This window comes from Mytilus californianus, unplaced genomic scaffold, assembly GCF_021869535.1.
Source record: "Mytilus californianus isolate M0D057914Y unplaced genomic scaffold, xbMytCali1.0.p SCAF_1, whole genome shotgun sequence".
NCBI classification, from domain to species: Eukaryota; Metazoa; Mollusca; class Bivalvia; order Mytilida; family Mytilidae; genus Mytilus; species Mytilus californianus.
The window spans coordinates 90,741,964-90,755,305 of NW_026262581.1; the positions used below are offsets into that span (position 1 = coordinate 90,741,964).

A 13,342-nucleotide genomic window follows, 5' to 3' on the forward strand; every position below is an offset into this window, starting at 1 on the left:
ATTGTTATTATACACTTCTTTGTTCTATCTGCATATAAATTCAATGGGTCAAAGTCATATTTAAGTATCAGTCATAATTATTGGGCTGCTCGTTGGTAAAACGATTGTAAGATATTAACCAACAATGAAATCCTATTAAAAGAGCAGTTAGAAAACAATAGATAAAAAATCAAAAATTTAATTGTTAGCTCATACGTTTGTTTTCTCATTTCACAGTACTAATGTGGTTTCTCTCTCTCTCTTTCTCTCATCACAGCTGTTCGGAAAGAATTATGTTATTGAAATATAAAGAATGCGTAAATATAAAAACAATTTATTAAGTCGGACATTGGTCAAATGAAGAGTTTTTATCTGATAGCCTAAAAAGATGAGGTGGTGTGATTGGCGAGACTGGGATATCACTTGTCTGTGCTACTGTCACCATTCTTTCTGTTGTCATGGTCCTCTCAATATACTTGTATGAAGATTTATTTACCTTCTTTTTGTATGCTTTTGGACAAAAATGTTTTCGAATGATTGAAATTCCTTGCACAACCAGTTCTCTTCTAAATAGAAGATATACCCATGGATCTAGGATTTGATTAAATGATGCAAGTCTTATCACAGTTAGATCAAATAAATTGTTTCTCCCTGTTAAGCCTGTCTGTATAACCAGAACACGAATCTGAAATGAAAAAAAAATCATTCTAAACCGACCAGTATCAGATATGTTTTCTTGTTACATTTAACTTGTAAATAAATAATTGAGTATTAGATGACTAAGCTTTGAAATGAGAAATATTTGTTCACTTGTTAAGATCTATGGTGGTATACACGTAGTTTAAGTATTTATGACGTCTTGAAAGGCTATTTTAAATACAGCCTTTCTAGGAAGACGTCCAAGCAAAAAAATAAAATAGCTTTTCTAGGAAGGCGTCATAATCATTTGGACTAGTATACACGATATATGGCTTTGTTAAGAAGATAGACACAAATGACAGAAATCGAGGCAAGGAAATCAAAGAAAAGTATCTATTTAATAAATAAAAGGAATTTTACCCATATGACAGATCTTTTGCACAGAAGTTTGTCTTCAAGACTCACTGTTGTATATAGTTTACAATTATAGTGTCCTGACACAACCCTGTGATCTTTGGTTTATTGTCAACATTTAGTGTACAGTCGGCATGTCATTCGGATGTCTTTTCTTTTTTTAAAGTATTATAGTTAGGGGAAAAAGCTCTCAACTTCCTGTTAACATGTCGGTGTGGCTATTTGATCCAGTATCTTGTACTCTGTGGTGTTAGTATAACCAGAGACATGTATATACCAGAGATTGGTAACTCCGTGTAATAGTCATATTATCTATCAAATAATCATTCGACTCTCTCATTTTGTTAATGTATACTTATTCGGGTACTACCATGCATATTCCTTCTTTGTCAACTTTTTCTAATTTCATTATTCCTCCAAATATAATTTGAAAGGTTTAAACAACGTATCTTTTAAAAAAAAATATGGTCAACGAAAGTAAAATTGACATAACAGCTATTCATAAATAAAAGAAAACAATAACACAAACTATTTTAAAACATTAAACGGTTATCAAATTTTATCAAATTATCATGTTTAATAGAAATATATACGAATACCAATTTCTTTCAAAATTCGGGCAAAAGTTTTTGGAGTAGTACAAAAATAGGCCAAACACCACGCATAAAATATTAAAATATTTCTTACGGATATTTATAAAAAAAATCATACCATTCTTTCAAATCGCGTTTGATTGTATATTTGCACATACAAATATATGTAAAAAAAAATCGGTCGGTTATATGTCATTGAGACAACCCAGCGACACAAAGAACCAAAATACACATATGTATATATGTTACAGGCATTTTCTAAATTTAGACATTTAGTAAAATGACTGAATTTTCAGGCAATTTACAAAATGCCTAACCTTGACAGGCATTATATAAAATGACTAAAAATACCTAGTCATTATGTAAAATGACTGAAATTTTGAAACAAAATTCAACAAATTTCCTGTTCAATTTCAGGCAATTTGTAGAAAAAGGATATCATTGAGATGCATATGACAAAAAGTGGACAAAAACACAACATCTTGCAAAGAAAATAACTAATGGTTCGGTAGAATTAATTTATTTTTCAAAAACCAGCTATGAAAGTTTGTATGTCATATGATATGTTCTTTTAAGTGAAACTACGTTAGGTATGTACTCACTCTGTATTTTTAGATAGTAAATTTATGATTATTTTGTCAAAATGGCAGAAGGACAAATTGTTCTTTTAATAGGACAAAATTTACAAACGAATTTTTAGAAAATCGAATCAAAACAGTGAAGTGAAACATATGAAGCTGAGAAAAAGTAGTTTGTTTTTTATTGACTGATTGATTTGCTTGCTTTCAGTAGCAAATATTTCATGCATTTTTAAGACGAAAACAATTTGGTTATAATTCATATGAGTTATTTCAGCAGTGGATTAACTTGGATAAAGGACAGAAATTTCGACTACCGCTTGAAATGAAGGTATTTTGGATAGGGACAGAAAATTCCACCTGCAGAACGGTCAAAGAGATCTTAAACGTGCAGAGAGTGTTGCACTTTACTAACATGTGGCAATATATTTAATGTCCCCATTCAGTAAGAATGAGAATTTATACATCCACATCTAAACAAATTCCCCTGTATAGCATGGGTTTTGCCATACAAGGCATTGTTTGGGTGTGATGCAAAGATATGAGTATCTTCATCTTCACCGCCTGAAGGAAATTCATGGGTCTTTGGCATCTGATGAATTATTGAGACAGTAGTTAAATCTCGAAAGTCGACCCAAAAGAGACAAATAACGTTGCATTGACAGGGTTAGCATCTCCTGTTATTGCTGCATCACCCGTCATGGGCATATCTGCTTCAGTCCTTTAAAAGCTAAAAGCCAAAAGATACAAGTCAAACTAATCATGATAATGTACTTTGAATCTTTTGGGAACATATGAAAAAGAAGATATTCATGTGTGACGTGTGTGCTTATTGCGAAACCCAATGTTGTCGAACGTTAAGTGTTTATCAGCAAAGGTAACGAAAGAGCTAAATATGTCATGATCCAAGTTTCTCCAAATGTGGTCGAAATGCTTAAACCAGATTTTACTCCGAAATGGATTGGCAAAAAAATTAGGACAAATTTTGTGTAACAGTTCTGTCATCCAAACATTTTTAAGAAATAACAAATAATTGTCGAGTTCTGTACTTGTGTGTGAATTTGGAATAATTCAGTCAAACTTTATTTTTGATTATTAAAACTCTTAAATTGCAAGCTTTAACATTCAGTAATTATCATGAATAAAACTGCTCTGTTGTTCAAAGCTTTCAATTATTTTTGTTAACATTCTATAAAATAATTTCAGGCATTTTGTAAAATGCCTTTCAATTTTTCCAAGCATTATATAAATTGCCTAGAAAAAATAGTCATTATGTAAAATGCCTGAATCTTGCAGGCATTTTAGAAAATGCCTAAAGTTTTAAGGCATTTTACAAAATGCCTAAATTTAGAAAATGCCTGTAACATATACACTACATAGATCTATACAGTATGTCATCTCTAAATCGCCGAGTAAAAGAAAAAGTTGTGTATAAATATGACCTCAAATTTCCCAAATGAAAAAAAAGATATACCAAAAAGACAACTGTTTACGAGGTTCTTGATCTGGGACAGGCACATGAACATGAGGCGGGGTCAAACTGTTTGTTTGAGATGTAACCCCCTCAAACAAACAAACAAACAAACAAACAAACAAAAAACAACAAAAAAGCTTTAATATTGATCAGTGGAATAACAAAGGGTATAAAACGTACAATAAAATTAAATAAAGGAATACAATTTAACCTTATAACAACAACACGGTATATAATAGATAAACCCAATACAATGACAGGTAATCGCGTTTCAAAGAATGCTCGCAGCTACTGAAAACAAGTGCAAGGTACACTTAACCTATGAAATACTGCCTTCCTATACTGAGATTGTAGATTTCATACAACACTTTTAATAAATAGTAAAGCAGGCACGAATTATTACAAGGTCTGAAATTATTTATACAAAATTTCAATGCAGAAAAAAATAAACGAAAATAGTGTAAATTAACGAATTGATTGATGTTCATCCCTAAAAATACCAGACAGGATGACCGAACTAACAAAGTATGCTTTAACTTTTCATGTGAATAAAGAAGATGTGAAGTATACGCAAATGAGACATCAACCAAACGATATAAAAAAGACATGTATAAAGGTCAAAATACGGTTTTCAAAAACAGGCAATGTCCTTTTCCCTCAAATTAACTGTGAATAATGATTGTATTTGTCTTAAATTGTTCTCAAATAAGAAATTCCATTTATATTGCGGTATAACACTGAACAAAGCAGTTTTATGATTATTTAATGGCTACTTTAAATAAAGAAATTACTAGTCTGAAAGTACATATTTTGTAAATTTTGACACGTAAAAATGTATATTATCTAATAAAGCATATCGACAATTTTCAAATTTCTTGTGATGAAAAGAACACTACCCCTCCCCTAAAAAAAGAAAAATATTAAAGCAGTCAACTTCTCAGTATCAAATTTTAAAAAAATCACTCACCATTAATGGCGCATAACACACACTGAACACCATCATCACACCCACGAGGAATATTGCCATTTGAACTTCACATTGTATAATATTTCTAGTGTTTATGCTGCGTGGAGCTTTCTTTCTCATGTTACAAAGAGTTGAAATTAAAATAATGTTTAAGATGGCAATGGTAAATATGATTGATATTCCTAAAATTGAAAACAAAATTGCGAATGCCTTTTCACTGACAGTGTCTCCATACATTTCAAAGAAACACCATGATCCTGGGAACTGTTTGACATTCTTGCCAAGACCAATCTTTGGTAACAAAGCTATCAATATAGCAACAAGCCATAAAGTTAAAACTATATATGTAGCCTGCTTATATTTAATTTTTGCATGGTAAATATATGGATGTTTTAAGGCCATGAAACGGTCCAGGGCCATGGCACCTAACGTAAACACGGTTGCAAGTCCAGCAAATATCAACATAATGGAAAAATAATCACACAATGGTTGTCCTCCAAGCCATTTTAAATTATTATTGTATACCAGTAAAGTCACTGGCGATGTCGTCAACGTTCCAAAAAGGTCAGTGAAAGCAAGTGCTGCCACCAACCGATAAAAGACTGACCGTCTTTGTTCCTTGGGTGATCTACTTAATACAACCAACGCAAGTAAATTCCCGAACACCCCAGCAGCAAACATTATGGATGGCACTAGTGATGACACTATTGGTCGCTGTTCCTCTTCTTCTGATCCATTGTTAAACTGGTTTAAGGGATCTAAGAAGGAATAGTTCTCCATATTGAGCTGTCAAATCAGCAAAAATCTTGTATTTAATGTATGTACACAGTCAGTAAATCCTTAATATAATCCATTTCCGACTTTGTTTCCTGCAAAATAAATATATGGTACATCAACAATTGTACGCTGTGTATACTTTGTGATTAAATTCCGATAGTTTAAACATAATTTTATACGAATTTCATTGATTTTAATCAAGATTTACAGATAAATACAATCACCTGTAAATATTTTGTAACCTCCAAGCATAAATACTCTCACTTAGATTACTAACTAGTAGCTATAAAATTATCTATAATTGCATATTTTATGTCATTAATAATGAAGGATTGAAAAAACAAATAAATATTAAAAAATCAAATAAAACAAAAGACGCATCTACAATGATCTTGCCTGATCAAAACACCGACGACATGGTATGAGACAATTGGTTTACTGGTTGCCGGACATCTACTTTTTAGTATTATGACATGTAATATATATATAATCTAGTTATTTCAAAAAGTAAAAATATTATACAGGCGCAGATCAGGAAAATTCTAATTGAATGGAGGGGTAACGTTCTAGCCTATTTTCGTCGATTTTGACTGATTATGAAAAAAAAATCGCAAAAGCCTGCTCCAACCGCTTTGAATATTTCAAATAGCAAAGGTAAAGGGGTTATCTTCATTCTAAACGATCTCAATAGAAAAAAAGCTTGGCATGTTTTCTGTGTTAGATTGTCATATATCTTTAAATGACCCGAATAGTTTACATAATGAATTGTCTTATAACTGATATTCTCATTTGTGTTATGCCTAAATGAAAGTTAATTCATACTTGTGTCTTAAGTGTGCAAGGTCAGTTTGTGTCAGTTTTTGCAAGATATATATTACTTTCGGTAAACGTTGTAATTTTTTGTTACATAGTAGTGAAAATGTTGTAAGATATGAAAGCATATGAGAACTTACATTTCATTGATTTCGGTAAGAGATCCCGTTGGGTCCATGTGGTCTGTCTAATACCAATGGTCATTTTATAGCTAAGTGGATTAAATGTTAAACAAATTAAAATACGTATCACGTGTTTAAAGCTTACAAACACCTGCAATCACAGATAAACTGTAAGGTTATCAAATACTTTTTGGGAAAAATATATTCTGACATTTAACCTAAGCTGCTAATGACATAATAAAACAAATTAACCTCTTTTATTTCTTTTCGTTATAACATGAACATTTACAATCATCCTAATTACCACTCTTATTCTTATTCCTAATTTGACATTTTTAAATACTTAAAACCTTCTTTATAAAAAGGTTGAAAGTTAAAAAAAACAAACAAATAAACAAAAATATATATTTTCCTACACGTCTGTTTGCTTCCTACAAACAATACATTATGTAGATCTCGCATAAGCATGGGTATATGTTAATCGACTTAAATAGTAAATATGATTTATACGTGCTTACAAATTTTACAGAAGGTTACATGTATGTTGTTATCTTTTGTTCGTGTTCATGGTGTTAACTTTCGTCTGATCCTGATTTTTATCTCTCACGATGTGCAAATACAATTTTACTTCATTATAAATCGATGAGCAATTACAGCAACAGTTGAAAAACAGTTTTTGGTACGTTTTTAATTTTCAGGAACCAAATTTTCATACCTTTGGGAAATTTACAGAGACAATTTAGCTGCAATGTAAACTCATCAGCTGAATACATACAAACTGTTGACGATTGTCGCAAGTGGGATTAACATTAACGACAAGATAAATTATTCCTAAGAATACAGCTGAAATGCGGAGAATAGAATTTAGAAAGTGTAATAAAAATAAAACGAAGGCATGGAACCATTCGAAACTGCATATTTTCATCGTATAACATTATGGTGTTATCAGCACAACAAATCTTCTTGCTGGTTCGCCGAGTACTTTTTCAAGAGGGCGTTTAGGTAGTTGGTCCTATATAATTACTCTGTTTTTAGTGTATCATATTCTAAATAATTACCATTACTAAGTGATATTATAGACCTATATAATTTATGTACATATTATTATAAAAGTAAACGTTATTTTAAAGTATTAGAACATGTTCTTTAAATTAAAGGATTGCCATTTTTACGTAAAAATCGATTTACTAATATAAATTTTAATAAACGTGATAGTCCTGTGAAATCAACTGTCCTTTATTACCTGTCCTGTTAATTATGGGACATTTTTCATCCATCATGATAATAACAACATAAGGTCAAACTAAGTTCACCAAATCATCCTTAATTTACAGCAATTACTTTTCATTCTAAATTATCATACAATGATGGTATAATGAGACAAAATCTTGCCCAATTAGTTAGTCTTCTTTTACAGTTAAATTTCAACACCACCACGAGGAAGTCAACAAAAGTACATGCTGGTTTGTACTTTAATCAGAGCTTTAACACCAAATAATACTTACAATATAAAAATAAGATGTGGTATGATTGCCAATGAGACAACTCTCCGCCAGAGACCAGAAGTTAACAACTATAGGTCACTATATCAACTTTACATATCAATCTTTCAATGTTGGCCCATTTATACAGTTTTCAAACTAAATTGTAAAGATTTAAGATACCCTATTATATATAGGAAGACTGCTGTGTTATTTGAAAGTAAACCAACCAAGCATGAATATGACATAATGATTTTTTTAGAAATACGACACTTCAACCTGACATTTTTGTTTAGCTCTTTACAGTCACTGGACATAATTATTCAACATTAACCTATTAACTTTTTGCTCATTTTAGTAAAAAACGAAAGTTTACCTGTTCGACCAAGACGAGAAATCCTGTTTATAATATTTGAGGTGTATAAATTTTAATAATTGAAAATTAAAATCCGTTTGACATTACAAACAGTACATGGAATTGAGAGTAATAGGAATTTATGTGTTTGTTTTATTAGCAGAAAAGTACGAGCTCTACATATTTTCCACGAATTTCTTTTAAAAGAAGTCGTGCAAAGCATACCCCATTCATTATTAGACATTCGGATGAATTTCATAATCAGTGGGAACTATATAAGTTATAAGTATCAAACACCAGAATTCCCTAAATATATGAAAGAAATGTATTCACCTTAAACCACTCTGATTAAATCAAACGTTAAAAGTGAACTATTGTCCTATATAGACCTTTATAGAATTTTTCATGATAATCCTTGTATAAAAAAATTATGGCAAATTTTCCTTTCATATCATGAGTGTTTTCTTGAAAAGGCTACGTTGGCTCCTTTTAATGGCATGCAAATTTCTAAATGGGTTAGATATGCGCGTGTTGCAGGACCATGTTAGATTTTAATGTTGCAATATTGTCTTCGAGTAACAAAAAACTTTCACATCAGGGATACAACTATTATAAATCGGTCGAAACTTACTAAATTCTTCCGCGAATATAGCTATTTATTGTTGATGTACGATTCCACCTGCAATAATTCAATTAAGTGTTATTTCACATTTAGCTTTTGTGGTAATGTTTTTTTATAAAGCTAACAAGTTCATGAATTGTCTTTTAAAACTTACACTTGGGTATAGACTTATTGATAAAGGTCAGGGCAATACTGTTGTTGTTCATCAGATCTCATTTTTCCAAATTTTGATAAGATCATGACTTAAATGCTCTGTTTATTTTTTTCTGCATTGAAATCTGTACAGCTTTATTCTGTTCATTGTACAAGATCATGTCTTTATGCTCTATTTATGACGTTATTATATAAAATCTACTGTGAAGATCAGCTATAAACTGATATTCAACGGAAATATTTCTGAACGTCCTTCCCTTCGCCTATACCACCATGCTCAGTAGCTCTGTAATTCTCGTACCACGGCTTTGAGACGTTGCCAGAACTTATCAAAACTAACTTAGAAACAGATTATCGGGGTTTTCTGCGTTGAAATATCGTAAATTATTATACCTCAGTATGTTTTTTCCACACAGGGAAAAAAACCTGATAGTTCATGTTGTACATGTCTATGTGATCATTTTTTTTCAAGTGGTGTATGTAGTCTTTTTAGAAAGTTGTTTTGTTCGGTATAATAAAACACTTAATGACTGGTTATGAGAGTAATAGCAAGTTTGTTGTCCCTTTGAAACTAACTATTGCCCTCGGCTTCGCCTCGAGCAATAGCTGGTATCTCAGGGACAACAAACTTGCTATTACCCTCATACCCAGTCAATAGGTGTATACTATCAGCCGCTCGAAACAATGTGAAGTTTATTTTGGAATGTTCGATGCGGTCACTCGCCAAAAGGTTCACATTTTGACTTGCGGTTGATATTTTACGATATCAGTTTTTAGAAAATCCGATATTTAATACAAATCAGCAGTTTAAGTACTGCCCGCGTCGATTAATTATATCAAGCCATATAAAACTGAACGGGTTGTTAAGCCTTTTGGAAAGAGTTTAACCTGGTCCCTTGATCCCAGATTCATATTTCTCCGGGACCTTAATTATCAATAGGGCTCATCCCCGTGGTGATGAAGTAAGCCCAGCTTAATTGACTTCACATGATTCAAACCTTTATTGTCATTATAAATCAACTTTAATGATTTGTGACAAAAGAAACAAAACATAGTATAACAAACACGTATATATGACACGAAGAAAGCATAAAATCCCATAATTATATATAATAATGTAATCTATAATTCAAACTCCCCTGTTCTCAGTACTTCCGATTGTTTTATGAAGAAGCCTGTTTAAATAGAGGTTATACAGTATAATTACACCTTATGTAAGAATCCTGGGTTTTGATTGGTTGATAGAAAGTGTATTTTTCACCAATTTACTTTTATCAAATGAATATCGTTCATTTTTAAACAGCGCTGGGGTATATGCAAAAAGGATATGCCTTTTTTACCCTCTCTGCCGTGGCATTTGCCAAAAAATACTCTATCCGACTGGACGCTTGTAATGTCACGATCATCAATGCGTTTTATATCACGATCATCAATGCGTTTTGTACGTTAACATTCGGTGTAATTAAACAGACATAGCATGTTCTTGAGGGGTATTTGCGAAAAATACCAGTCTTGAGAATGAATTTTCCTCGCCTTACGGCTCGCGAAATTTAACATTCTCTCGACTGGTATTTTTCGCAAATACCCCTCCTTAACATGATATATCTGTTCAATATTTCATTGACGGATTGATCGACTGAGTACAGTTAATTAATGAATTATTCACTCATTCTGCAACTTTGTTCGTTTGAAACAGATTGATTTACAGAAATCAAAAATATTGTTACACAATGCCCCTATAGGAACGTTGTACACGATGCCCCTATACAGTCAGGATTCTACTTCGTCAAAATTATCTCCCCATTACGCCAGTTCACTTTTACAATCGTAAAAATGGAAGCCATTGTAGGGATGACGCGCTGCCAATTTAGCGCTTGCAAACCGATAAATTTATCCACATAGCACCATTACGATCCTTATATGCCAGTTGTATTTTAAAAGACAAATGTATCTACTAGCTAATGAGCATCAGTTAATGTACGTGTCTGCATTCAGTCAACTTAAAACTATTGTTTGATCGGTGGTCAGGTGGAATTTTTGAAAATTCATAAACATTTAAAAAAATTATAATTAAATATTTCGTGGAAGGGCAGACTAAAAATTTTCAGTGGTTGAAGACTATGAACCCTAATTATCATTCACAAAAAATGAAGTTTTTTCGAAGATATGCATTTTTAAGATCCAACTTAAAAGTTTGTCGTCAAGTACTTTTAGTAAAAATTTGCTATTCGAACACACCCTACTCTGTTTTTGTGATTCATTAGAAAGGTATTTCACTTGACCTATATATCTCATTTTTTAGTACTGTGAATTTTCGATGTAATTAAGTCAACCTGTAGCTTTGATATTTAAAAATGATAGAATCTGAAGCGAGATGATGTATCAAATATTCTTGCTGTACACGTTTTCAAATCAAAACATTCAACTCAAACACGCCCTAACATAAAAAGGTGCACTCGATTTTCTCTTTTCGATGCAATTGTTACCCATTTTTTAGAATTTTTTCTTGAGTCACATAATGGAAGGGCAGAAACGAAAATTAAGGAACAAATAGATTGATATGTTTTCCGTCCGTAGTAATTTTTTTGTTTAAATCGGAGGTTATGCATTTTATAGATCCAACTTAATAGACACCCATGTCTTCGACTTGATATCTAAATGTTCTGCTTAATCATGTAATAGATAAATTGAAAACTTATGCAAATGGTGTTTTTATGATAAAATACTTCGTAATTTAGCCGAAAACTGTCATTTTATTTGTTTCTATAAATTTTAAAAATTTTTGTTACTATAGTAAACATTACAGTAAGCATTTATCGCCTTCTCTAACAAAGAGCTTCGATTCTTTTGTTCTATTTCAACTGGGTTTCCGCCTGTATAGGAACGAAATTAATGATTTGCCCAACAGGAAATTTTTCTCTTTTGCTGGAGGTTTCGTTATGAAGTATTCAAAGTAGTTTAGAATAGCGATAAAATATTTGGAAGATATCTTAACAAATATACTCTACAAGTCCCAAACATCAAAGACGGGGGTTTCAATACTAAACCATGTAAATTTTTTCGCTTAACCCCTCATTTGAACGTTCCGTTTTAGATGAAGTACATGCTTATGAATTTAGTCTTAAATGAAAGTTATTGTGAACTGTGTGATAGCGACTTACTTGAAAGTGGAAAGTGAATAATTGATCCTCGTACTAAATACAGTGTCATCCTTCCGTGTCTGTTTGATAAATGAGAATGGAATTGATATTTGAATTTACTTAATATTAACAATAATCTATTTACCTAACTTCTAGTTTTTCATGACAATCAAAATTGATCATCATAATTGATTAGAATAACATCAGATCATTGGATGGAGCAGGCCTTTTTAAAAAGGAGCAAATGATATGCGTAGAAGTAGACTGGTCTCCTGGCAAAACTTCTGCTCCGCGTGGGCTACACGAGAGACGATCCAATGTCACATTGTTTTCTAAGAAGTTCGTGAATATTATTTTACTGCATGTTCAAATACTTTAGCGTTACAAGTCGACCAAAGGGTGGACTGAACGTTTTCGATAGCCAGCAAATCTTTATCATCCTTTTTTAATAAATATCAGATATGTACTCGTGTATTACAGTTGTCCACCGCCAGAAAGTGTGTCACAAATAAGATTGAGATGTCTGTATGTAGGGTCAAGGTCACAAACTTAGTTCAGCTTTACATCCCCTTATCGAAATTTATGAAAATGAACTTCATAAATTTTGATAAGGGAATGAAAAGCTGAACTAAGATTGTGATCTTGACCCAACATACAGACATCTCAAGAGTCAGAACTTTTGAATGCATTAAAGGATATCAGAGACGAACGATATTATTGTTGCCAAAAAACCAGAGGGTGTTTGGCGAATGAGGTTGAAGTGTCTTTCTGAAATGTAAATGTCAATAATTTGTACATTTAGATGAATGAAAACGACAAGGTATCATTGTGTTAGCTGTGGTCGCCAGTCGAGACCCACAGTTTTCACCAAAAGTTATACTTTTAGTTTGCAGTACACAAAGAAAAGGGATACATAAACACAAATAATTCTTGGCCTACACAAATGAGAACAAAACATCGTTCATCTAAGATGTTCATTGGAACGAAATTTACAACTTTTTTTAAAAATTTTAGGTTGTATTTGAATTCTAAGCATGTTGAATCTTCCGTATGGCGGATATCATAAAGTGAGATGATTCACTTTTGAAATTTTAAGTTATCATTATAATATTGTTTCCTCCGCGGAATTCGAGCAAGGACCAACTACCACCTACCTCTATGTCAACGTACATCGTACACATTTAATTATGGAAAGCCTCAGCTGTCATATATTAGAGATTTACAAAACGTTATGC

At 32.0% G+C, this 13,342-nt stretch overlaps 1 protein-coding gene across 2 annotated transcripts; it reads right to left on the reverse strand.

The window, feature by feature from the left end:
• Positions 1-299: 299 nt before the first annotated feature.
• LOC127725843 (prostaglandin E2 receptor EP4 subtype-like) lies at positions 300-12,219 on the reverse strand. Of its 2 annotated transcripts, XM_052233158.1 has the most exons (5): positions 12,129-12,219; positions 8,824-8,871; positions 6,375-6,445; positions 4,645-5,513; positions 300-664 (listed from the first exon to the last, which is right to left on the reverse strand). In XM_052233158.1, exons 4-5 carry the CDS (start codon positions 5,422-5,424, stop codon positions 317-319), a joined length of 1,128 nt encoding a protein of 375 aa, XP_052089118.1. In that variant the 5' UTR covers positions 5,425-5,513; positions 6,375-6,445; positions 8,824-8,871; positions 12,129-12,219; the 3' UTR covers positions 300-316. The 2 variants fall into 2 exon arrangements, with proteins under 2 accessions (XP_052089118.1, XP_052089126.1); XM_052233166.1 differs by lacking the exon at positions 8,824-8,871 and having other exon boundaries at positions 12,129-12,201.
• Positions 12,220-13,342: the final 1,123 nt, after the last annotated feature.

Coding starts and splice junctions, on each gene's coding strand:
- LOC127725843 (XM_052233158.1), bottom strand. CDS start 5,424: ATGGAGAACTATTCCTTCTTAGATCCCTTAAACCAGTTTAACAATGGA. Junction 665..4,644: donor TGTGTTATGCGCCATTAATG/GTGAGTGATTTT, acceptor TTTTCATTTCAG/ATTCGTGTTCTGGTTATACA.